The sequence below is a fragment of the Cygnus atratus genome, chromosome 2 (genome assembly GCF_013377495.2).
Source record: "Cygnus atratus isolate AKBS03 ecotype Queensland, Australia chromosome 2, CAtr_DNAZoo_HiC_assembly, whole genome shotgun sequence".
NCBI classification, from domain to species: domain Eukaryota; kingdom Metazoa; phylum Chordata; class Aves; order Anseriformes; family Anatidae; genus Cygnus; species Cygnus atratus.
Genome location: NC_066363.1, coordinates 136,378,573 through 136,401,569, shown reverse-complemented (window position 1 = coordinate 136,401,569; position 22,997 = coordinate 136,378,573). Strand labels below are relative to the sequence as shown.

The following is a 22,997-nucleotide window of genomic DNA, read 5'->3' as shown; positions in this document are numbered from 1 at the left end:
CAGAGAACAACTTCTTACAGACATGAAGCTGCAGCAGCTTTCCCCAGCACTGGTTGAAGCACGCTGGCCTATATGCCGACCGTGGGATGCACATCATCGTATTTCATCACACTGAAATAAAGAACAAAAAAATTGAAGGGTTAATAACCGTGTTAATAACCCATCAAACACCAATGTGTTAGGAATTTCATAAACAGCGTGTAGAAATTTCATAAATGTAATAAACTCAAGTTCATGCCCAAAGTCAAAAATGCCCAGGTGTTTCCTCCTTTGGATGACAGGACAGCTCTCCTTGACTGTCTTGGGCAGGAGCTGTGCTTCTGGAAAGCCTCTCTGATTAGGGGACAAAGCCAAAAACACTCAGGGAGCACGATTCTTGGTTGTGCCCAGAGGTATCATAGGTTCTTTTATAGAGAGTGCTGAAGGAGAGGGCAGGTTCAGAGAAGAGCGGTGAAACTGCCGGACTTTTCGTAGTACGAGACACACGTATGAAAGAGGGCAGCCAATCCCAATGGAAAATGATTGACGAACGCCTCGGGGCTAAGCAGATAAATCGTTCACATAATGACACAAAAACAAGCACCAGCCTCTGTCTCTCTGCTGCCCATACTTCGGTACAGTACCAGCTCCTGCGATGCCCTGTCCCTGCCAGCCTGAGCTCACAATTCAGACACCGTCACTGAAGGCAGCACAAAAAAAGCCCAGAGGTATTCAGACCAGCCTTCTGAAAGGGTTTTTATTTTGACTGAGTCAAGGAAAAGAGCTCGAAGTATGGCTAAAGCTTACTGTTATTTTTTAATCTGGCTATGATTTACAGTGGCTCCCTGCCAATGAAAATGTGAAGACAGAATAATACCTGGGTTTGCTCTCTAACAATAGGAAAAGAAGGAATTGCTTTTTGACAGTTTCTAAGGAAAAAGTATTCTCCCTGTCTCAACCAAGGACTCTTTTTCTGGGAAGGATCACAGGTTTAATGGTTTCAGATAATAGTTCTTCCCCAGAAAACTGAAGCCCCAACTTTTTCAGTCTGGTTTGGAGAATCAGATCCAGTAATTTCTGCTTCCTTGGATCTCAGTCAGCCAAATTATGAGGCTCCTAGTCAAGTCCAAATTGGATTCTTGAATTTGCTTAGTTCATGCTCTAGAAATATAGAAACAGGTCCCTAACACCTGTTTTGCATAAAAATCTGGAAAGGCCTGGTCTTGCTCAAAATTTTAACTTGCTGTTTGGGAAAACAGCATTATAAACTTGTGACTTACAACGGGAACGATCAGTCTGGTATCTTTAAGCCAATGTTGCAGAAAGCTTTGCACTAACTGAAGTCGAAGGAAGAAAAGCAGAAAAGGAAGTGGCCATTTTAACTGAGGTTGGTGTTTAAATCTAAAAGTCCGCTTTCAGAACAGAACATTTTGTACCCAGACACAAGTGTGAGACTGGGATTTTTTGTGCTTGGATCTGTCCAGACCACTCAGGCTTTAAACAACAGGGTGGTAGTTTATGTGCCTAAATTTGAGGCAGGAAAGCCTGGAATCTTTTGAACAGCATCTAATACCCTTTTCTTATGAAGAAAAAAAAAAGGATTTAATTGTGGTTAATTATAAAATTGAGATGTTTCTGAAATCATGAAACCCCAGCTATTTCTGCATATTGCTTTCAGCAGGATGGACCAAGACCTATCCAACAGCAGTGATCTTGCAGAATCCTTCAAAATCTCTCTGCCACAGCCAGGTGGAAGCTGTCTTGCAGGTGGAGAAGGCATTAGACTCAGTCTCAATGACAATCAGGCTCAGGGCATATGTTTTTAACCGAGTATTAAAGTGAAGTGTTGATTTTGGTTGCTGCACTGCACTGACCTTAAACCAGTGAGACATGAATCAGAAAAGATGAATGCTTTGGAGGTTCCTGTACAGTCATGCTGGGCTCGTGCTGCATACAAATGATTGATTTGTTCATAGGAATCACTCAGAGTGATATAAAGAGGCTTGTTACATATAGCTTACATAGGTTTTTTATATATCTTTGTCTGGAGGATATGTCTTCACCAAAGTTTATTTTTTTTTAGTTCGTGCAAGTGCTATTTCGCATCGCTCTCCCTCCTGCCACCCAGCGTTCCTAACATGGGGATCGATCTGCATTCTCACCTACCCCTTAAACAGGCATGACTGAGCAGTCGGGCCTCTCCGAGAGGCACGACACATGGCAGGGCTTTGTTAGGAGCTCAATGCGCTCATTGTACCTTGCAGATCCTGCACTAGGAAGGTCAATATCCCTGTACGCCACGGCCAGACATACATTGTGCCTGCTAAACACTGCTGTAGCAGGGACCCAGGCAGCAGATCATGCTTTGCATTAATGTGTAGGATCTAGAAAAATCGATGTAGTTTAAAATCACGGGGGAATATTGCCCAGCCACTTACTGCTCTTATGATATGCAGAGTGCTCGGGAAGTACACGGCAATTTTTGCAGCCACAGCAATGGCCGTGTCACTGAGCACACAGAAAGCACAACGGGCTCTCTGCTGACTTGTACCAAAAGTCTGCACCGGGCAGCTGCCTGCATTGCTGGAAGCAGTTTGCTGGCTCTGGAGATCGCTTCATAATTTATTTATTTTTTCTGTAATGCAAATACAAACATTAGATTCCTTATGGAAAGCTTGTCAGCTTTTGTGTTCAGCAAACCCCACACCGCAGAGACCGTATTTCTTCTGCTGTCGGCCGGCCTGAGCTACCAACCATTAGACTCAATAGGAAGACTAATTGATGTGAGCAACTCGGGACAAAGCGCCTAAAGCCACAACCCGCTCCATCGCAATCACCATTAAATTTGTCATTGACCTGAGCCAGGGTGGGATGAAACACCCAGGCTCTTGGCCAGCAGGTATTGAAGTCCACACGTGTAATTTATTTGGTCTATAACCACTCACGGGCCTAAGGTCTGGAGCAAACGAGTGGAGGGCAGCTCTCGGATCTGCCCCCATCCCGCCAAGGGGATTTGGGGGAAGGCACAGCAAGGGCCATTGCTTCCACCATTTTGTGATGATGGGCAATTAAAGGTGGAATGAGAGAAGCTGAGGAGAGCTCCATCCCTTTAATTACCTCTCAGGGGACGTTAAAATATAAACACTGGCCTTTGAACTTCACCGGGGGCTTGTCTCTTGTGTACAACCCCGGGGCTCGCCTACGCTGGCAAAACACATCATGCTAATTGATTAACGCCCAATTCTGAATATAGCCGTCAATAATAAACAACGGCTCCTGCCTTTAATGCTTCTGTTGTCACTGACCCAGCGGCCAGACGTGACGGCTCCTGTCAGCGCCGTGTGCTTTGTGCAGCTTTATTTGACGCGTTGTGACACAACGCAACCCTGGGGTAGATGATCAACCCTTTGGGGGCGTTTATTTTTTTAATTTTCAGCCTCGTGCTTAATTCGGAGCCGCTGTGACCTCCCCCTTCACCGTCAGGGAACCCAGGGGACCCCGCCTCAGCCCCTCAGCGGGCTCCCTCCCCTCAGCCTCCCCGGGGAGGCACCGCCCGGGGCGCGGGAGGGGCGGAGCCTCCCCTCACAGCGAAGCCCCGCCCCCTTCCCCCCCCTCCCCCTCCCCGCCGTCACGTGCGTTAGCGACAGGCGGCGGCGGCGCCTCCCATTGGCGGAGGGGCGGGGCGGCAGGGGGCGGGGCCGCGCTTCCCCCCCCACAACAAAGGGCGGCGCGGGCACGGCGCGCGCCCGGCGCCGGGAGCGGCAGCGGCGGGAGCGGCCGCGCGCAGGTGGGCGCCGGGCGGGGACCGGCACCCGGGGGGGGGGGGGTCCTGGGTTTGGGGTCCGTGTCCTCGTTCCCCCCCCCCCCCCCCGCCCGGTGCCTCCGTGCCGGCGCGGAGCGGGGCTGCCGGGGCGTGTGGGGCTGGTGGGAGCCGCCTGGCGGCGGCGGCGGGGCTCCTCGCTCTGCCTCCTGCTTTATTGTTGTTATTTAATTTAATTTTTTTTTTTTTTGCGCCTTTTCTGCCTTATTTTCGCTTCCCTGCTCCTTCCAGAGCCGGTGCTCCCCGCTCGTTTGTGGGGTTGTTGCTTGGGGAAGGGGTTGGGGTCCCTCCCCCCCACCCCCCCGTGTCCCTCCCGCTGCCTTCTAGGCCTGGACGGAGCGGTCCCGTAGCCCTCTGGCGGGGGGGGGGGAAGTTAATTAATTTAGCTTAGTTAATTATTACTTCAGTGCGCTATTGGAGCGGTGTTTAACTATAAGAGTCCTCACGAGCTGCGGGAGCTCAAATATGAAGCTGTTTTAATGTAAGCTGCATAGTAACTGTGTAGTTAAGTCACAAAATAAATAAGGAATAAGTAAAGGCCGCACGGGAGTGATGTTCAGCTGGTTTATGGCCTCGGTTTGTTGGTTAATACAGAGATATTCATGGGCTGTAGGCAGGCTGCCGTGAGGTGGGTAAGCTTTGAGCTTCTCAGTACTGATGGGATGTTTGTGCTTCTCCAGGCTCGCTGGCTATGCGTAGATCTAGTGGTGAGAAGCGAGCCCTGCTGTAATTAAGCATAGGAGTTGCCTCTCCTTGCTCCTTGGAGTTGCTTAGCATGTCACGGGCTGTGTGGAGATCCTGCTGGTAACAGGCAGTGAGTGTGCTTTGAACCCCTGCCTCCCCCCCTTGTAGGTGGGCAAGGGGAGGAGAAGCCCCCTGGGTGCCCTTGGGTGCTGCTGGAGGCACCAGGGGAGTCTGTGGGCTGAGGTGGGAAACCCCCCTTGCATCCCTCTCCCTGACCGTGAGGGAGCTGGCAGGATGCTGGGGAAGGACTCGGTGGAGCACAAAAGCTCCCTCCTCACCCAGGAGGAGGTGGGGTTGGAGGCTGGGCAGAGCTCTGCGTGGGGAGGAGGACCTGGGAGGAAGGCTGTCCTCTCCCAGGAGAGACCCAGGCTACTTCTGTGCCTCTCACTGGGAGGAGAGACTCTGCCTGTGAGAAAAAAACCTCCACTGATACCTCAGACTGCACTAAGGAGAGGGTTTCCATTTGTTTCCCTCAGGATATTATTGCTGCTTTGTCATTAACACCCTGTTTTTGTTTGTCTTCTTGCAGGCTTCACAAAGTGTTTACCAGCCATGACTCTGAATGTCCCATGCCTAAGCTGATAAAGCATCTATGCACTTTAATCTCAAGTCGATGCCACTCTGCTAGTACAGTGTGAGCTGTGCCTTGCTCCTTGGATATAAAGATCTACCAGCCAAAGTCTTGTTCCTGCCTTAGTAATGTTCCAGAGGTTAAATAACATGTTCATGGGAGACATCGACAGCCTGTCCAGCCAAGAGCCAGAGTTCAGTGAGAAGGAAGACGATGAGTGGATTCTGGTTGACTTTATAGGTAAGATGGCTTGTACTTGTCACCTTTCCATGCGAAGAAACCAGTCACTTAACAGGATTTTAGCCTAAGAAAAAGGAATGTAGATAGAAATGTAGGTCTCCTGAGCAAATAGGTGTCTTCTGAGCAAGTGTACCAGAACGGGTTATGTAAACTGATGAGAAGAATGATGTCAGGCCTGTAGACCTGACACAGGCTTCAGCAGAACCACTTGTGCAGATAAACCCTATTTGACTTGTTACACAATTGTATTGCTCTGCTGATAACAGTTGTTTTATGTGTCTAGCGTGGATCGCCAGGGAACTCCCTTTTCCCCTCCCCTTGCTGGTAAAACAAATTTTGCGTACATGCTGATAGGGGTGTATTTCTGTTTCTTTGTTTTCATATCCTGTGTCTGGCTCTTTTTGACCTTGCTGTCTGCGACCTCCTGCCCTCGCCAACGTCCGTGGCTTCCTCACCTGCAGCAGACACTTGCACCAGCTGCTCCGCGGAGGAAGCGGACCTCGCCGAAGCGCCGGCCGCCGACACCTCGCCCGTCTTCTCTTGCTTACCGTCCCCCTTGGAGCACTTGCCGGAGGCCAGCGAGTCCTGCTTCATCCAGTTCGAGTCGTGCCCCATGGAGGAGAGCTGGTTCATCACCCCTCCGCCGTGCTTCACCGCCGGTGGGCTGACGGCCATCAAGGTGGAGACCAGTCCTATGGAGAACCTCCTCATCGAGCACCCCAGCATGTCCGTGTACGCTGTCCACAACGCCTGCCACAGCCTCAACGAGCCTGGCTGCGGGGACGAGGAGTTCCCCAGCCCGGGTAGTCCCAGGTACGTCTCGCTTCTCCCGCCTTGTCGCGAAAATATCTGGTTTCTACTTCATCAGCGTAGACACTTAATACTGAATTTTCCAGCTTATTCCGGAGCGAGTGAATAAAGCATGAATACTGCACAAGTGGAGTAGGGTGGTCAGAGCTGCCTGCCTAGGAAAATCTTAGGGGATGACTGGGCCATGAAGCAGTTGGTGATGCTGTTTTGGCTCTGCGGTGCGTATTTATGGAGCCCAGTTGTTCCCTCAGAACACACTCCGGGTCTGGCAGTTAACTGTGTGGCTGGTAATGTAGACTTGAAAGCACTTTGCCCCCTCCATAGCTATGGGTATTTTTTCATAAGCATTAGTCAGTACCTTTTCAGTCACCTTGAGGTGAAAAATACTACTTCAACAGTCCTGTCAGGAAAGTCTTTTTGTTACTCTAACCCAGTGATAGATTAGGACAAGAGATTAAATCTTCCACACACAGCTTGTGGTACAAAATTAAACTGATACTCATAGACTTACTCCCCACAAGGTAAAAATTTGCACTGTAAACTTCTAGCAGGGTAAGAAGCTGTGCTGTTTTAGCGTTGGGTCCTAAAGATCTGGCCATGTGGAATTGCTGCAGTAGCAGGGCTTGGTGCACTGCTTCCTTGGTGTTAAATGGCCAGTGTATAGACATCTCTATAATATAGACATCTATATAATATAGCACGTGTATGTGTACAGATAGAATGTATCTTTGCCATCATGGCTCCATATTTGCCTGTGTTCCCTTAACTAGAAACAATGGGATGTTTTGTTTATCCTTGGTAATAGACTGACCTCTCCTGACACCCCTAGAAACTATAATTAAAAGAAATTGTAGTATAGTAAGCTTTGTCTAGGAAAACAGTGAGTGCAGTGATCAAGCTGCTTTAGGTAGATGCCCGCTGCCTTTTCTGACCAGCTCCTTGCCACACTTGAAGCTCTTAATTTGAAGAACTGGGTGACTTTGAGATAATGCATGTTGCTGGGTAATGAAGCACGGCGCCGATACCAGTGATCTTAGAGAACAGGGGATTGCTGTAGGTATTTAGGGAGGGCAGTTTGTGATGTTAAGCATCAAGGGTTGAGCTTAACTTGGTGGGAGGCTATGTGCACACAGCACCTTTCAAACAAAGATCTGAGGGAAGCTGAGGTAACCACAGGGTGTTAGGCATGGCCTGGTGAAAGGCAGTAGGCCAGTTTATCTAAACTATGAATCTCCAGGGGACAGAACACCTGAAGGCGGATACTGACTTCTCTGGTGACTTGTGAACGAGAGGCGCTTCTCCCAAAGAATTGATACTGGCATCTTGTATTATGTTAAGCTACTTGAATGTGTTGGGAAGCTAAAGCTGAGATCCTCAGCTGGCGTATCACCAAGTTTCTTCATGCTGACTTCTGAATTGCTGCTTTATTTAGATGACCTAGGCTTGTGCGTAAAATGTAACAGTTTTGGGTGGCGGAACCGGGAGTAGTTTAAGTCTAAAGCTGAGGTAAATCACAAACTGGAAAAATCAATAACATTGATGCAATGAGTCTCAAACTGTTTTGGAGTCCCCAGTGATTTAATGGTTGGCCATTTAACATTGTAGGGCCAAGAAAAGCTGCTTAAGGCACGCTGGCACAGTAAGTACTCCTGTTTTGGGACAGTGCTTTGTGTTTGATCAGCCTGCTAGCAACACCGCTTCCTCTAGAGCCTTGTATGCCAAAACAATACTCATTTTTAGGACTAACCTTTGTGCCAAATAATGTGAATTGATCGAGCCTAACTACATCTGCTTTAACAAGCCAAAATGCTAAGTGCAGAAAAATCTCTTCAATTGTTGTGGGGTCTGAATCCCATAATGTTTCTTACGAGGCCTGGCTGTGTAGCGCAACTAGCAGGACGCTTAGCTTTCTGGCAGAACAGATGCTGGGGACACAGCAGAGTGTGTGTAGCAGCAGGCTGGCTTTAGACACAGCCCCCCTAAAATGAGACTTGACCGTGAGGATAGGGGTTTGTCAGCCCGGTTCCAGTGCCTGGGGCCCACTAGTGCCAGACTACCAAGAGCAAACAGTAAGGTACCACAGTGCCACACTTCACAAGAGTGCATGGCCTCCTAGATAATTCAAACAGTATCTGCTATCCCAGTCTCATTTTTTTCATTTATTTTTCCACTTTTTATTACTCTTCCAGCACTGGTTTGTAAAGCATTTGAGGGGTGTGTGAAGTTAAAAGCATCTTCAGCAAGAATTTCAAATTGGTCTTCCTCCTTCTGTGGAGGAAATCTCGATTTGCTCCTTCTAAACTTCTTTCAAAGCAAAAGGATGTTGCATAAACTTCCCTCTGTTCTTTAAGTTAGTCGTATTTTTCCATAGTAAACCACAATGCTTTGTGTTAGCAGTTGATGCCCTTCTGTAGCTAATGACATGAAGCAAAAGCATGCTTAGGTTATGGGTGTTCCTATAACAGTGGTTTGGCCCCCTAGTTTCTTATGCCTTTCACTGCTAAGACTTCATTTGGGGTTCCAGCTCCACCACTGAACTTGTTGAGGGACCTCCACATAAAGAAAATGATAGCCCCATATTTGCAGGCACCCTCTAGTAAATTAAAGTGGTGCAGTATGTATAGCAAAAATTAATTGAATCGTGAAATGAGTTGATTTGTGTCATCCTATTCACTTGTTTCTTGCTTCATATTTAAAGTGTTGGGTTTAGAACAAATCTAATGAGGGAAGAAGAGAAAACGAGCATGCCGTATGTGACTATTCTGGAGTCTGTAGGCTTGAGTGCAGCTATACCCAGGGGGCTAAAAAGCAAGTAGATCAAGTGGATTTTTATATTTAAAGGAAAAAAGTAGAGGGGAGAGGCAGGGTGAAGTTCCGTACTGACAGCACATCCCTTCCACACAGAGTGGAGAGAGGTAGAGGGTGCTCATGTCTGTGCTGATCAACTGCAAGAGTAAGACTGAGAGGGTGTACCGGGGGCATGGCAGCCCAGACTTGCTGCAGGCTCTCCAGGAGCTCACAGATATTGGACGATAAGTGCAATTAACCCTCCCAGGGGTTAGCGGACTTCACAGAGGCATGCTAGTGCTGAAAGACTTCCCGACAGGCACCTTGCTTGTGCCTGAGCAAGCTCCTGGCCTTGCAGACACCGTTCTGGGCACTGCTGAGTTGTTGACAAGTACCTGAGTCCCGGGGCAGGAAGGGGGAAGGCAAGTAGTGCTGGTGCCACTGGTCTCACTCCAGCTGTGGCACTCAGACTTGGGATTTGCTTTTTTACTTCTAAAACTGCAAGGTTATTTTTGTCCTTTGGAAGTTTTTAGGAAATCCAGTGATTGTTCTGGGAAGTAGGGAAGTCCTCTCAGTGTGTCAGTCCCTGCTTGCATAGGCTGCTCTTGTGTGTCTCACTAGTGCATGATGGAGTAAGGGTTTGCCAAAACTGCTGGCTCTCTGCTCATGAAATCAAGAGGGCTGGCTGGAGAGCGACCCTGCTGAGTTACTCCCAGCGTGTGTCACCACTAGTCTCTCTCCCATTCTTCTGCATGAACGTTGTTTGGGTTTACTTGTGTGGCCAGTGATCCAACTGTACACTTCCATCAGTGTGCTTTTGTTTTCAGACCGAACAAATGATGTTCAAGGTGATTTTTTTTAAACCAAACTTAGCCCCGCGGATAAATTTAAGTCTTCTAAAGCTGAATCAGTGACGCAAGTAGCCTTGTAGTTCTGATCCGTGCTGCATCTTGGGGTTAGGGAGGTGGGGCAGGGAAGGAAAGGCACAATAGCATAATAGCTCGAGGCTATTGTGTTGCCTCTGCAGAAAAAGTGAGTTGGCAGCACTACACCCTACTTACCAATGTGATTTTTTTTCCTGAATTGACTTGGCCTAACCTCGGCCCAAATCGTTTTCCAGTAGAATAAGGGTGCCCCTGCTTGACCTGCCCGATGTTGAAGTTCTCACGCCCTGTATAGTTTGCCTCTTTTCAACGCTAACCCGGTAACCATCTAAAAGTGCTTGTTGTGTTTTCAGACTGGAGGCCCAAAATGAAACGGGGCAGCGTGTTCACTGCTACGTCACAGCTCTTGCTACTCGTTCAACTTTTCTGGAAAAATCGAAGAGCTTTCGTCCTACCCACTGGATAAAAGAGCACAGCGAAAGACACTATCTCAACAGAAATGGGCTCCGCCGCCAAAACCTTACCAGGGATTGCCACTCTCGGCAACTCAAGCACAACGGACTCTTTGTTCACCAGCCTTGCCAGCGTCAGTTCAATTACTGACGGCTCTCGGGGTTTTAATCTATGGTCTAATTGGTTCTTAGGTTGCTCCTGTTTTCATGCGTAGGTAAGTGTGGTCAATCCGAAGCTGATTATCGTTCCCTCAGACACAATCATAACTAGTGCTGCGTGCGTTTGAAACGAGACACCTCCAAACATCTTGCTGCAAGTCCTACATGATGTTTAATGTCAGTGTCTTGGAAGCCTGTCAGTACAACAGTTTGTGCTGTTTTATAAACTGATGGGTTCTTAGGTGGTCTCTGAGGACCACCAAAGTTAAGGAGACTTAACTGAGGTGGAAAATCAGTTGCATCTTTGCATTAATCAAAGCGGAGTTAGAAAATCTGAGGTTAGCCATATGCTTTAATGAGAAGTACTTGACAGCTTGTGTATCGGTCTGTATTCAGCATATATGATTACGTTCTAACAAGGAAATACGGTAGCTGCCAGTGGATTTTACATAGCTATGCCGAACTGTTACAAGAAGGACATCTCATATAAATTGCCTAGTACCTATCTGTGTTTGAGTGGAGTCTAGAGTTGTGTTGGGTACGTAATATGGGTTCAATGTCCCCTCTATTCCTGCAGTATGACATGGCACTGGTGTTGCAGATGTAGTACCTCACAGTGGAGTGAAAGGAAAAGTGGACCTATGGGTTAAGTGCAGATGCGTAACCCAGAGAGCTGAACTGTTTTACCTGGTACAGTTTGAGTTCTCTTCTTCCCTTTCTCTAACTCTTCTTGTCTTCTAAGACAGACATATTTTCCAAGACCTAACCTATTCCATTTAATCTGTCTAGTTACAGAAAAAGATGGTGGAACAACTGTTCTTATTCTAATCCTGTTGTAGATGACTGCTTTTTAAAGAAGTCAGGCTGATGCTCAGCTATTTCTGAGCTGCTATTTGCTGTTAGATTCTTTTTCTTGTTTACGGGTTGAAAGTTGCTCAAAAATAGCTGAAAGTTGTTTCTTACCAGAAGTTTTCCTAACAAACCTTCTATAGTCCCCCTCTCCAATGAAGTCTGAGTTTAATTGTGACTGGAAATGAAGGGCGGTGTGAAAGGGAGAAAAGTGTGCTGAAAGTCTTAATTAAACACAAAGATAACAGTGTATAAATTGAGGCACATCAGTGCTTTCTCTTCCCTTCAGCTGGGCAGAGAAGGCCTGGACATGAATTCTGTAGGCCAACAGGGAAGAAAAGCCATTCAAAACCAACAAATACTTGAGAATTCTGGAAGGAGGTGGGCACTTAGTTTACCTGTTAACAGAGTGCATATGGCACGGTAGCCACGTGGCACACTGAACCCTGATAGATTTATCTAGGAAGTAGGTAAAATGGCTTTGGAGGTGAAGAAGCAGAAATCTTCACAGAAAGAAGGGGGAAATATGTAAATTTACCTCCTTTCTGTCAGTGCTCAACTGTTTTTCCCTGTGTTTAGTGCCTAGGGCATTAAAGTGTTAATGTTGCATTCAGTTATGTCTTCCAGTAGTCCTTATACAGAAGTTAGTGTAAGGAGTCATGTGGGGGGGGTCTCTGGAAATTGGGCAAGGTCAATAATGTGAATTAATCCAGGCCTGCATTGCTTTATTTTCAATCCAGCCAAATGCTGTAGTTTTGCAAAAGCCCAACAACCTGAGTTAGCCTCGATGTAGTGTTGGTGTTGCATGGAGTGCAACTGGAATTGCTGTGGAACATACCTAGGGTATGGAGAACAGCACTTAAAATACTGTTTCGTCGCAGTTTTGCTGCTTCCCTGAGTTTAGTTATGATTGTTGCAAAGGGATGTTGACAAATAGTTAAATGTGTAAGAGCAAGTGGTGCTTACCTGGATATGCTAGTTTTTTTTAGACACATGGAGTTCATATGGACTGTGAAAGAGAACAAAATTGGTCACATCGTGAGCCTCAGATAGGGGTTTTGTTACTATTTCCAGCAGTATGTACCTATGTCCATGCAAAAATTCTTTTGTGGCCCAAATATTCTGGTTTACCTGCAAGTAGCTGTAGTTTCACCAGTCTCACATCTGTACACTGGCATAAATACTTCTACTTGTCTAAGATTATCTACCTTTATCACTCCAACTCTTTGTCCAACTTAAACTTCCTTCTCCCTGACAGCTTTCTAGCTCAGGAAAACTCTGTGCTTTCCTGTGTTATTTTTCTTGATACGTAAGTAACTACTTTCCTTCAGCTTTAATTTTCCTAAAGTTAAATGAAGGAAGATGGCGCCTCCACCTCCCTGTGTTGGAAGGAGTAAGTAATCCTTTGAATCTCAGTGGGGAGATGGAGTTGAGAGTATAAAGGCTCCCCGGCATTAAAATGAGAGCCTTGGTTTGTTCTTAGCAGGCAAGTAAATGCAACTTCAGACTGCTCCTAGAGTTGGGAGAAACTGATCTTTTTTAATACTACATTACTAGATAACTTTCTGGTGATGAACGCCTATATCTTTCAGGATATAAACTGTTTTGTTGCACAAAGCTGTGCTTTTCAATTTGTAATATTGGAAACCATATTATTGTGTGAGATAGTACTGCATCAATTGCTTTTTGTTAATTTGTTTTGAATATTTATGTTGGTCTAGCCCCATTTTATGCCTGGAGCTATTGGGCAATTAGATTTGTTTTGGTTTTCTGTTTTAATAGTGAGCTGTGTGGCTTTTTATATGGTTTTTGAACTGTATTAAAATGTGTTTTTTCTTGTAAAAGTGGAGGCCTTGCACTGTCTCATACTGATGGATATTCATGAATCTTTCAGAAATGCTATTTTCATATGTATTGGTCAATGGACAGATTTGCATTTTAAACTGTGCCTTCTTGGTGTAACTTTACACAGCAAACTTGAAGACTCAAAGGGACATTTCAGTTAGGATTAATACTGTACATCGGTCTATGCATCTATGGCAGCTTCTTTCTAGAGCCACTTCTCTATTTGTAGCAGACCTTTTGATATGGAAGAATGTCTGGCTCTTACTTTTAATAGCTTAACACAAGCTGAAAACCGACAAAATACAGCACTTGGCCAAAAAGTAGCATTGCTTAATAACCAGTGTGCATTTACTAAAGCGATCTTCTGTATTTTGTTTTCGTAGTGCGTTACGCGCACCATGGGAGACATGATCTGAACTCAATAAAAAAATGGCCTATCAAAAATTGTCAGTCTTATTTTGTCTGCTAAACTTCAAATATGTGAGCACCCCCCTTGGAGCGTGGTAGGTAGGAATATGGTGAGTACAGCAGAATTCTTGCTGTAGTAGAAACATTTCTGGGGGAATCGGCTTGCATTGCTCAATCAAGTGACAACGCATGGTCTAAGGGATGTTTTGGCTACAAGTGGGGTATGTGAAGAGGCTGGGGACTAAAAACATTACCACTTAATAAAACACGCAGGGTGGGGAGCTAAAGCCGTGGAAGGGAAGCAAACTGTAGATGGACAGGTCTTCACAAGGTAACTGTCATAAGGAGTACATGGGGAAGCACTGTACTTTCCACAAGAACTGTCTTATCTTCCTCTGAAGAATGATCTCCAGTCCGCTAGTAAGTGACCAGAGGGGCAGCTTGGCTGTTCACTCCATCCTACAAACATCCTAATAGTATCTAGGTATACACCTTGACACCTTCCAGTGGTTGATAACATCCAAATATTGTCTACTTATTCGCTGATGGATGCTGATGACCAAGCTGGCTGGGTGTGGTGGTGGGTCTCTTCATCAAGATGGCAAGGCTACTGCTGGGGTCAGACCAGGCTGCTCAGGACTTGAGTTGGTCCTACCTCCATTCTGGGAGGCTTTCCAGCCTGCACAATCTCCTGGCAACCTGTCCTGGTGCTTGGCTTTTTTTTTTTTTTTGGAGGACCAGGGAAGGCTTTTCTTTTAGTATGAACGTCTTGTTTCAGATCTTTCCCACTGCCTTTCATGGACCTGCCATTTTACCACTGTGATGAATCTGTATGCATCTTGTAGGTACTGGAAGGCTGTTACCATTCAGGAGGTGGAAGTGGGGACAGGTAACCTGTAAGGGACATAAAGACCCTCTGCACGTGGGCAGTGACAGGCTCAGGAAAGCCAAGCCTCCTGCAGTTGAGCCTAACAATGGATGTGAAAGGCAACAAGGACTTCTACATACGTTACAAGCAGAAGGAAGATCGGGGGAAATATGTGCCTGCTGCTAAATAGGACAGGAGACTGAGGCCTCATGACAAGGGACATGGAAAAGGTTGAACAACTTCATGCCTCCTTTGCGCTGGTATCTACTGGTAAGACCAGCATTTAGGAATCAATGGCCCCTCATGCTATTGGGAAAGGCTACAGCAAGGGAGATCTTCCCTTGGTTGAGGAGGATCAACTAAAGGAACTCTTAAGACACACGTTTATGGGATGCATCTGTGACTGGTAATGGTCATTGGCTGGCTGATATTGTGAGGCCATTCTCTTTCATCTTTGAAAAGTTATGGCAAAGGCCAGGGTTCCTGAGGATGGGAAGAAAGCAACTATCTTCAAGTTGGATGAAAAGAATCTGGGAATCTGGAGAACTATAGGCCAGCCAGTCTCACCTTCATCTCTTGGAAGATGATGGAGCAATAATCCTGGAAGCCATTTCCAACCTTGAAGAACAAGAAGGTGGTAAGGTGTAACCAGAATGGAAATCATGCCTGGCCAGCATCATGGCCTTCTAAAATTAGATGACTGGTTCTGTAAATAAGGGGAGAGCAGCAGATATTATCTGGACTTCAACAAGGCTTTTAATGCCTCCTGTAGCATCCTACCAAACCCATAAATTTTGGACTACGTAAGTAGATCGAGCAGGTACATTGAAAACCAGCTGAACTGCTGAGCTTTAAAGGGTTGTGATCACTGGCACCAAGTCTATCTTGAGGCAGGTTGCTGATGGTGTACCTGAGGGGTTGATTCTGGGTCCTATACTGCTAAACATCTACATTAACAGCCTGGCTTCTGGAGCAGGGTGAACCACCAGCCTGCTTGGAGACAGCAGGAAAGTTGTTGATCCTCCTGTGCTGCTATTCAGAAGCTCCATGACAAGCAGGAGCCTCATGAAATTCACCACAGGGAAATGCAGTCCTGTACCTGGGGAAAAATAACCACTAGCATCAGTTCAGGCTGGGGGCCAATTGGCTGGAAAGCACCATCGCAGAAAAGTGCTTGGTTGTCCTGGTGGACACCACGTTGACTTTAAGCTAGTAGAGAACCTCATGGCCTCAAAAACTAAAAGCCTCCTGGGCTGCGTTAGGAGGAATGGTGACAGCAGGTTGAGGGAGATGATCCTTCTCTACTCAGTGCTGGTGAGATGTACGAGCGCTGTGCCCAGTGCTGGGCTCTCCAGTGTAAGAGAGCCATGGATGTAGTGGAGCGTGTCCAGCAAGGGGACAGGAAGATGATAGGCTGGAGCCTCTGAAACAATGCAGGGAGGCTGAAATCTGGGGTGGTTTAGACAGGAGAAGAAAAGGCTCAGGGGGGTCTTGTCAATGTGTGTAACTACCTAAAGAGGGCTGATTAAAAAAAAAGAAGCCAGACTTTTCAATAGTGCCCAGGGAAAGGACAGAAGGCAATGGGTATGATCTGAAATAAAAGGAAATTCCATTTAAATGTAAGAAACAGGTTCAGTGTCTTCTCTGGATTGTTCTCTTAGCTTTTTCCTGCGGTCAGAGATCCTTGATCTCCACAGCTTTTCAAAAATCATGGAGCGTGGCCTTGCAAGGACACCAGCCAGGTCTCTTAGAAGGTGGGATGCAGCCTGCCTAGCCACATGGACTTGTATGGGTTCAGTTTGTGCAGGTAGTCCCTGATTTTATCCTCACTTGCTGCTGGTTGATCTTCTCCTTCTTGAACCCTTTCAATAAGCTCAGGGTCCTGGGAGACCTTGCTGGTCAAGGGTGAGGCAGAGAAGGTGGTGAGCACCTCAGCCTGGTCTGTGTCCACCAACCCCGGCCTCATCAGTGAATGATTCCAGTTAGCTGGCTGCTAACTCTGTGTGCATTCAGGCTTTTTCCATAGAAGTTTTGATGGTTCTTAAGTGTTTTTTTCCCTCCCTGGGTCCTCTGAACAGAAAATATCTCTGAAAAATCCACAGAGCAGCTTAGCTTCTCACAGCTATGATGAGACTCGTTCTGCCGAGCCTCACTTCATGTGTAAATGAAAGTGGTGCCAGTATGAAAAACAACAACAACCAAAAAAAACTACTTTATTCTTTATTTCTTTGGCTACTTTCACTTCATTAACTTGCATTATCTGCAGATATGTGTCTCGTGAGTTAATCTTTTCTGAAGGAAATCTGTGTATCTCGGGGTTTTCTTATGATTTTACCCCCTCACTGCCTGTGACAGGATGGAGAGCAGGTTCCAGGTAGTTACATTTTTCCCCATGTGTGTTTATCAAGTATATTGTTAACGTCAAAAGGCCACTTCTGTCAATTGTAGTTGCTGAATTGTTAAATTTGAACAAACCGGGGGACAAAATGATCTATTTCACTGATGGTGTTGAAATGGAATTTGCGCAACAAAGCATCCGTCGTCCCAGAGCAAACACTGAGTAAAAACTTTCATTTTCAGATGTATGTTTTGTGACCTGTATGTTTATCAGAGCAGTGAATGTATGCTGAGACATAGTTTCTACAGAAGAAAGTTTGATCTATTATTTCGTATAATCGTTTCCATGCAGATAACGCAATGTAGTTATACTCACAGTGGTCCTCTTGGGGGTGCTTAGTTCAGACCTAATGCTGCTTTTTAAATTTAGGTTGGACATCCTCCAAAGTATCATGAACTGTTTTTTTTTAATTTCTCAGTGCCAAAACAAAAATGTTCGTGTAGAGAGTCATATCAACAGAATCCTATTGACTGAAGTTCTCACAACCTAACTTCCTGTTCATATAAATCCTTGTACACCTCTGATGAAGCTATGATACTAATTACTGCTCTCTGAAAAGTAACACTGATGGAAGCACTGTTTTCTTGTCGAATTGCTCAGTATCTGCTTTCTTTGCCTCAGCTGAATTCTTTTGGTGCATGTTTATAACCAAAAAATGTTGCCACCTCCACAGTTCAGCTGTACTTGCAAGCAGGGTTCAGGCTTCCTAGCACATACAGAAATGACTCATTAGAAGAGCAAACCAGTGCTGCTCTGGCATGATTGTTCCCATGGCATAGTCACAATAGGTTGGTATTTGAATAAATAGGAATGAAATGAGACTTAACAGGGTGCGCATAAAGTTTTGCTCCTCAGCCAGCCTTTTATTTCATGAAAATGCTATCTTGGAGCTACTGCTGTATGACTTCAGAAGTTAAAGTCTCTTGACGTAGAACCACAGAATGGTTTGTGTTGGAAGGGACCTTAAAGCACACCCAGTGTCCCCCCCCTGCCATGGGCAGGGACACCTCCCACCACCTCCCACCAGACCAGGTTACCCAAAGCCCCATCCAGCCTGGCCTTGAGCACCTCCAGGGATGGGGCATCCACAGCTTCCCTGGGCAGCCTGTGACAGTGCCTCACCACCCTCTGAGTGAAGAACAACTTCTAACATCTAATCTAAATCTCCCCTCTTTCAGTTTAAAGCCATCCCCCCTTGTCCTATCCCTACACCCCCTGACAAAGAGTCCCTCCCCAGCTTTCCTGTAGCCCCCTTTAGACACTGGAAGACTGCTGTAAGGTCTCCCCTGGGCCTTCTCCAGGCCGAATAACTCCAACTCCCTCAGCCTGTCTTCATAGGAAGGGTGCTGCAGCCCTCTGATCACCTTCGTGGGCTCCTCTGGACTTGCTCTAATAGATCCATGTCCTTGTGCTGGGGCCCCAGAGCTGAACGCAGGCTCCAGGTGGGGTCTCATGAGAGCAGAGCTGAGGGGGACAATCACCTCCCTCACCCTGCTGGCCACGCTGCTTTTGGTGCAGCCCAGGACACAGTTGGCTTTCTGGGCTGCAAGCACACATTGACAGCTCATGTCAAGTTTCTCATTAACCAACACCTCCAGATTCTTCTCCTCAGGGCTGCTCTCAACCCATTCTCCACCCACCCTGTATGTGTGTTTGTTTCAAAGTTTTGTAGGCAGGTAGACAGTTGAGCCCCGAAGTACCTTAATGAGGGAGCTAACTATGTTAATTTCATGGATGACCAAAGGAAAATGAATAATAGCCAAAAAAAAAAAAAACAGGCAAAAAACAGATAAGAGTAACAAAAACAGGCCAGTAGCAGACTCCAGATCTCAGCAGACACGGGCTGTGTCTGAGGTCTATACTTTCTCCTCAAGCGCAACTTTCACTTTGTTATGTCGAAGCAACAAAATGACCCAGTCAGGCAATATAATGAAAATGTGATTATGCCCTAAGATCATTCTGAGTGCTAAAATAATCCCATATTCCCTGTAGTGGGGCTCTGCTGAGAATTGGTAGAGGTAGAGTGAGGTGGAAAGGGGTAGGGAGGCCTCAAGTTTTGGGGGCATGTGGTTAACGGCCAGCTGCTACCAATTTCTGCAAGGAAAGAAAGAAGATGGGATTATGAATAAGAAAGGGAGGGCTGATGTGGGCAGAGGTATCCCTTGTCTATACCCAGTGGTGCAGTTCACCTCTAACTCACCGATCTGTGGTGTGAAACTGAGGAATAGGAGGTGAACGTTGTCTGTATTAAATGGGGAGGAAAGAGAGGAATTTGGCTTCTGTGGCCAGTGAGAAACCAGCAAGCAGCTGAATTAATAGATTCATCTTTACCCAATATCTCCTCACAGTGTGTCGTTTGGTGCAGTTATTATTTCCTGCACATCATTCTTGCCTCTGGAGAAGTCCATGATGTGCCCTAATCATAGCCACGGTCAGGGCTATGGTGAATCATAAGTAAAGTCTTAGTCCCAGGCATTAAAAAGGTTTTTGTTACAGTGCTTGAAAGCTGGAGCATCAGCTGTAAACACTCTTCACCTTGCATGCTTGGGAGGGAAAAACCTGAGCTCAGGGCCCTGCTTTTGACCAGGTGATGTGAGTCACCTACATGAGGAGCTGCGTCTGCCTGCAGTCAGAGACTGAGCCAGGGAGAAGAGGGTCTACCTCTGCAGCCTGCTGCTCCTGGCAGCAGGGAAGTGATATTTCCTAAAACGCTGCCCACTGTAGGAGAGCACGGTGAGGATAAGTTAATGTATTTTGATAAAGAAAGCACTGTGTTATTGTCTTACTTGCTTTCTTGTGACCTGAGATTCCTTCTTTTTCCATACCTATGCTTAGCTCCTGCTCCAAAAGGTTTCATGTTTACAGCCCAGTGGTGAAGCAGTGCTGGAAAACATCAGGTCTTGTTATTTTTTCTGGGCTGCAGACAGGAGCTCAAATGCAGAGGTAGACAAAGATAGATTCAACATTTGGCTGTTAGTTACAGGTGCTGCTCCCTACTGCAGAGATGCTGTCGTTATTGAAGTTTGAGTGTGGGCTTTGCTTAGGAAATCAACCATCAAGTATGAGGAGGGTTGTTTCAAAGGTGTTTCCCCCTTTGTGTGTTGAAAGTGGGAGTTTAAATGTCCGGATACAGGAAAGAATATGGGTCCTTAACAGAGCATGGATGGAATGCCTCCTGTATAAACAGGCATTAAAGAAAAGATAACTAGTGAGAAAGTCACATCATCTCAAGAAAAAAGAAAGAGGCTACTAACAAGAGTCAGAAGAAGATACTCCATTAGCTTGATTTATGACTGCTGGGAACGTGATGGTGTGTACTTCTGAATGCAGGTTTAGAAGGTTGGTAACTATAGCTGGCTTTCCTCACTCCACCCACTTTTAAAAACGTGTATTGAAAAAAAAAAAACCAAGGCAAAAAGGAAATCCAGCATTGTATCATGTTATGTTGTTGTAGATCTGATTCTGCAGTTACCTTACTCTTGATCTTTCTTCTGTCATAAAAATAACTTACTGCTGGTTCCCATGAGCTTATCTGATTGTCATATAGACTGCCTATCAATAATTAGTCACTGTCTACACTGTTGCTGGTGTTGGCCTGAGAAAGACATATTCATATGCTTACAATTAAAAAGTTTACTCTGTTATATTTTGCTTTTATCTAACAAATTTTAATAACTGTAATATGGACTCTCTCCCCTTGAAATCATTAAAAAACAAAATAATAATAATAAAAAAAAAGCAACAACCAGTCAATTTTGTAGGGTCTTAAAATATTTCTTAATGCATATTAGAGCGGATCGTGGCTTTTTGTAAAAAAAAGTCTGAAATGAAGCAAGCATGAAGCTAGTAGAACTTTATAGGTTCTAAGAGAAAGCAAGGGTTTTGAAACCTTATGGTTTTGAGTTATCACATGCTATTCAACAGAATAAAAACAATTAGGGAAGGAAATTACATCCTGCTAAAGGATTCCTCTTTAGAAGGGGTATAAGCTTTTTGTGGTGCTTTGCTTAGTCCAGGTAGCTGAAGTCATTTTGCACTAAACAAACTCAAATCTCCTCCTAAAAGCAATGTGGTTTTTCCACATGAGAGTCCTGGTTCCCTTTCCTTTAACTGAGTTATTGAATGGCTTTGACAACATGGATGTGACTCAGAAACAAAATCTAGCAGCACAAGCAAATTGACCATGCTAAAACTTTTACTGCAACAAGACAGGAATATGGAGGCATATATCCCATGTAATTTTGATCACGGTGTAGCCATGTGCGAATGTTTATAATGAAATATAGCTCCCTTCTTTAGGACCAACCAGGTGGATTCAAAAGCCCTGGGAGAAGAGCAGTACTGAGCATGCTTGCTAAGCAGGATCTGGGCTTTATAGATCCCCAGTAGGCTGTGAGCTCCTTCCGACAGATCCACGCGCAGAGAGCCAACAAAAACATCCTCAGCTGTGTTAACTTGTGAGGAAGGCCCTGCAATTCCCATCTTTAAAGGGGTTCACATCTTCACTGGAACATGTCGAGAAGTGGTCATTTGAAAAATTTGAAAACCACAGACTACTCTAAAAGGACTTACAGGATCCCAGCACAAATACTACTTAGTAAGTGCAGTCTGCTTCAAGAAGCTTAAAAATCATTCTCTCATTTAAACTCATCCCCCTTTAGGAGGCATCCACACAGTGAAAGAGGATGTACTGTTTGTTAACTCATTTGGTAATGTCTCAATGTGGGCTAAGTCACTTTAGTTTTATTGCCACATCAAAAGGTCAGCACATTAGCTTGCATTAAAATCATAATTTCATCGTTTGCAGCAAGATTTTATTACAAACTAAAGTCGTGGGTGGGTTTTTTGTTTTGTTTTGTTTTTTCTGTACTGCACAAAATGTAGGGGAGAAGTTGCTGGCAGGGCCTCAGAATGCTTACAGGACTGAGCCAAAATCACAAATCCAGCAGCACGCAACCTGCAGCTGCTCACTGCAAAAGGTGTGGAGAAACAAGCAGCACAGTCATTGCTGCCTTTGCGCCGTGACCCACTCCTATTGGGCCTAATCCAATCAATTTTCAAATACTATTCATTCTGCACCATTCTCCTTTCACGATGTGCCACAGAATATGTTGCTGATGCACCAAAACTGCCTTGCTGCTCTCATTTTGGCTGGAGTGCTCAATTTGACATCCCTGAGGCCTGGTGCTTTTTTTTTTTTAGGGAGAAGTACTTTCTCTCTCCTCTCCTGCCTGCCTGTTCAGCAGTTTCCAGATCTCTTTAACAAGTTAGATGTGGCAGGGCTTGAACTGCAGCAAGCCACTTACAGGCCCAAGGTGAGATTTACATTAATATTTGCCCAAGTGCAGGAGCCTGTCTGAAGTCAATGGAGTGGGAGATAGATCCAGACAGCAGGATCTTGCGTCCTGCTTGTGGAGTACAGCAGGGACCACCTAGCAGAGCTCCTTGCTGCAGGCTGTGTCCACTTTGGGCATCGTGAACTACAGCAGAGGTTATATTTCCTGAAACAAGCTGGAGGAATACAGACAGTTCGCAAAGATTGTTTCTAAGTGTCAGTAGGCCTGAACGGATGATAGTGATTTTGCTTTTCATCCCTTTTGAGCCACGAACGGAAGATTTCCTTCATGATAAGGATGGGAATAGCCATTCTGCAGAGCTGAGGAGGCTGGGCAGCTCAATGGCCACCTCATGCCATGGTTGTGCACGCTGTTTTGCTTGAGGTTTGCAAGGAATCATTGTCCCCATGCTGCCAGGAGCTGGAAGCACCTGCAGGTGAGAGATGGCCCTGGATACCCAAAACCCATCATCTGTTAAGATGCTGTCAGTGATGCTGCCATAACACCTTGGTGAGCTGCGCTGCCTTTCTTCTTGCTCCGTAAAATGGCAAAGCCATGAGAAGGTAAGCACCAAAACCTGGTTATCGTGGTTAATTACTACAATAGATATTGTAAGATACAGATATGTTTACTCTTTGGTAGCATTACACTTGGGAAAAGAAAAAGCAGAAGTGAAGAAAACAATGATGAGGTGGATTTACTTGAAGGCAGCTGTGGCGTGTCTTCACGGGTGTTTTGCTCTGCAAAAGAGAGAAAGCACCAGTTGCTTCCCGTGTCTAAAATGGCTGTGCGCAGCCTTGTGTTGATGGCATGTCTCCATGGTGTGTTTTTAAGAGAAATGAAATAA

General features: G+C 45.7%; 1 protein-coding gene across 4 annotated transcripts; it reads left to right on the top strand.

Moving 5' to 3' along the window:
- The first annotated feature begins 3,663 nt into the window (after positions 1 to 3,663).
- TP53INP1 (tumor protein p53 inducible nuclear protein 1) lies at positions 3,664 to 15,943 on the top strand. 4 transcript variants are annotated; one of them, XM_035546364.2, is made up of 5 exons: positions 3,664 to 3,766; positions 5,073 to 5,354; positions 5,816 to 6,167; positions 7,770 to 7,803; positions 10,189 to 13,580. In XM_035546364.2, the coding sequence occupies exons 2-5, from the start codon at positions 5,243 to 5,245 to the stop codon at positions 10,204 to 10,206; spliced, it is 516 nt and encodes a 171-aa protein (XP_035402257.1). In that variant the 5' UTR covers positions 3,664 to 3,766; positions 5,073 to 5,242; the 3' UTR covers positions 10,207 to 13,580. The 4 variants fall into 4 exon arrangements, with proteins under 4 accessions (XP_035402257.1, XP_035402258.1, XP_035402255.1 ...); XM_035546365.2 differs by having other exon boundaries at positions 5,819 to 6,167; positions 10,189 to 13,579; XM_035546362.2 differs by lacking the exon at positions 7,770 to 7,803 and having other exon boundaries at positions 10,189 to 15,943.
- The last annotated feature ends 7,054 nt before the right edge of the window (positions 15,944 to 22,997 follow it).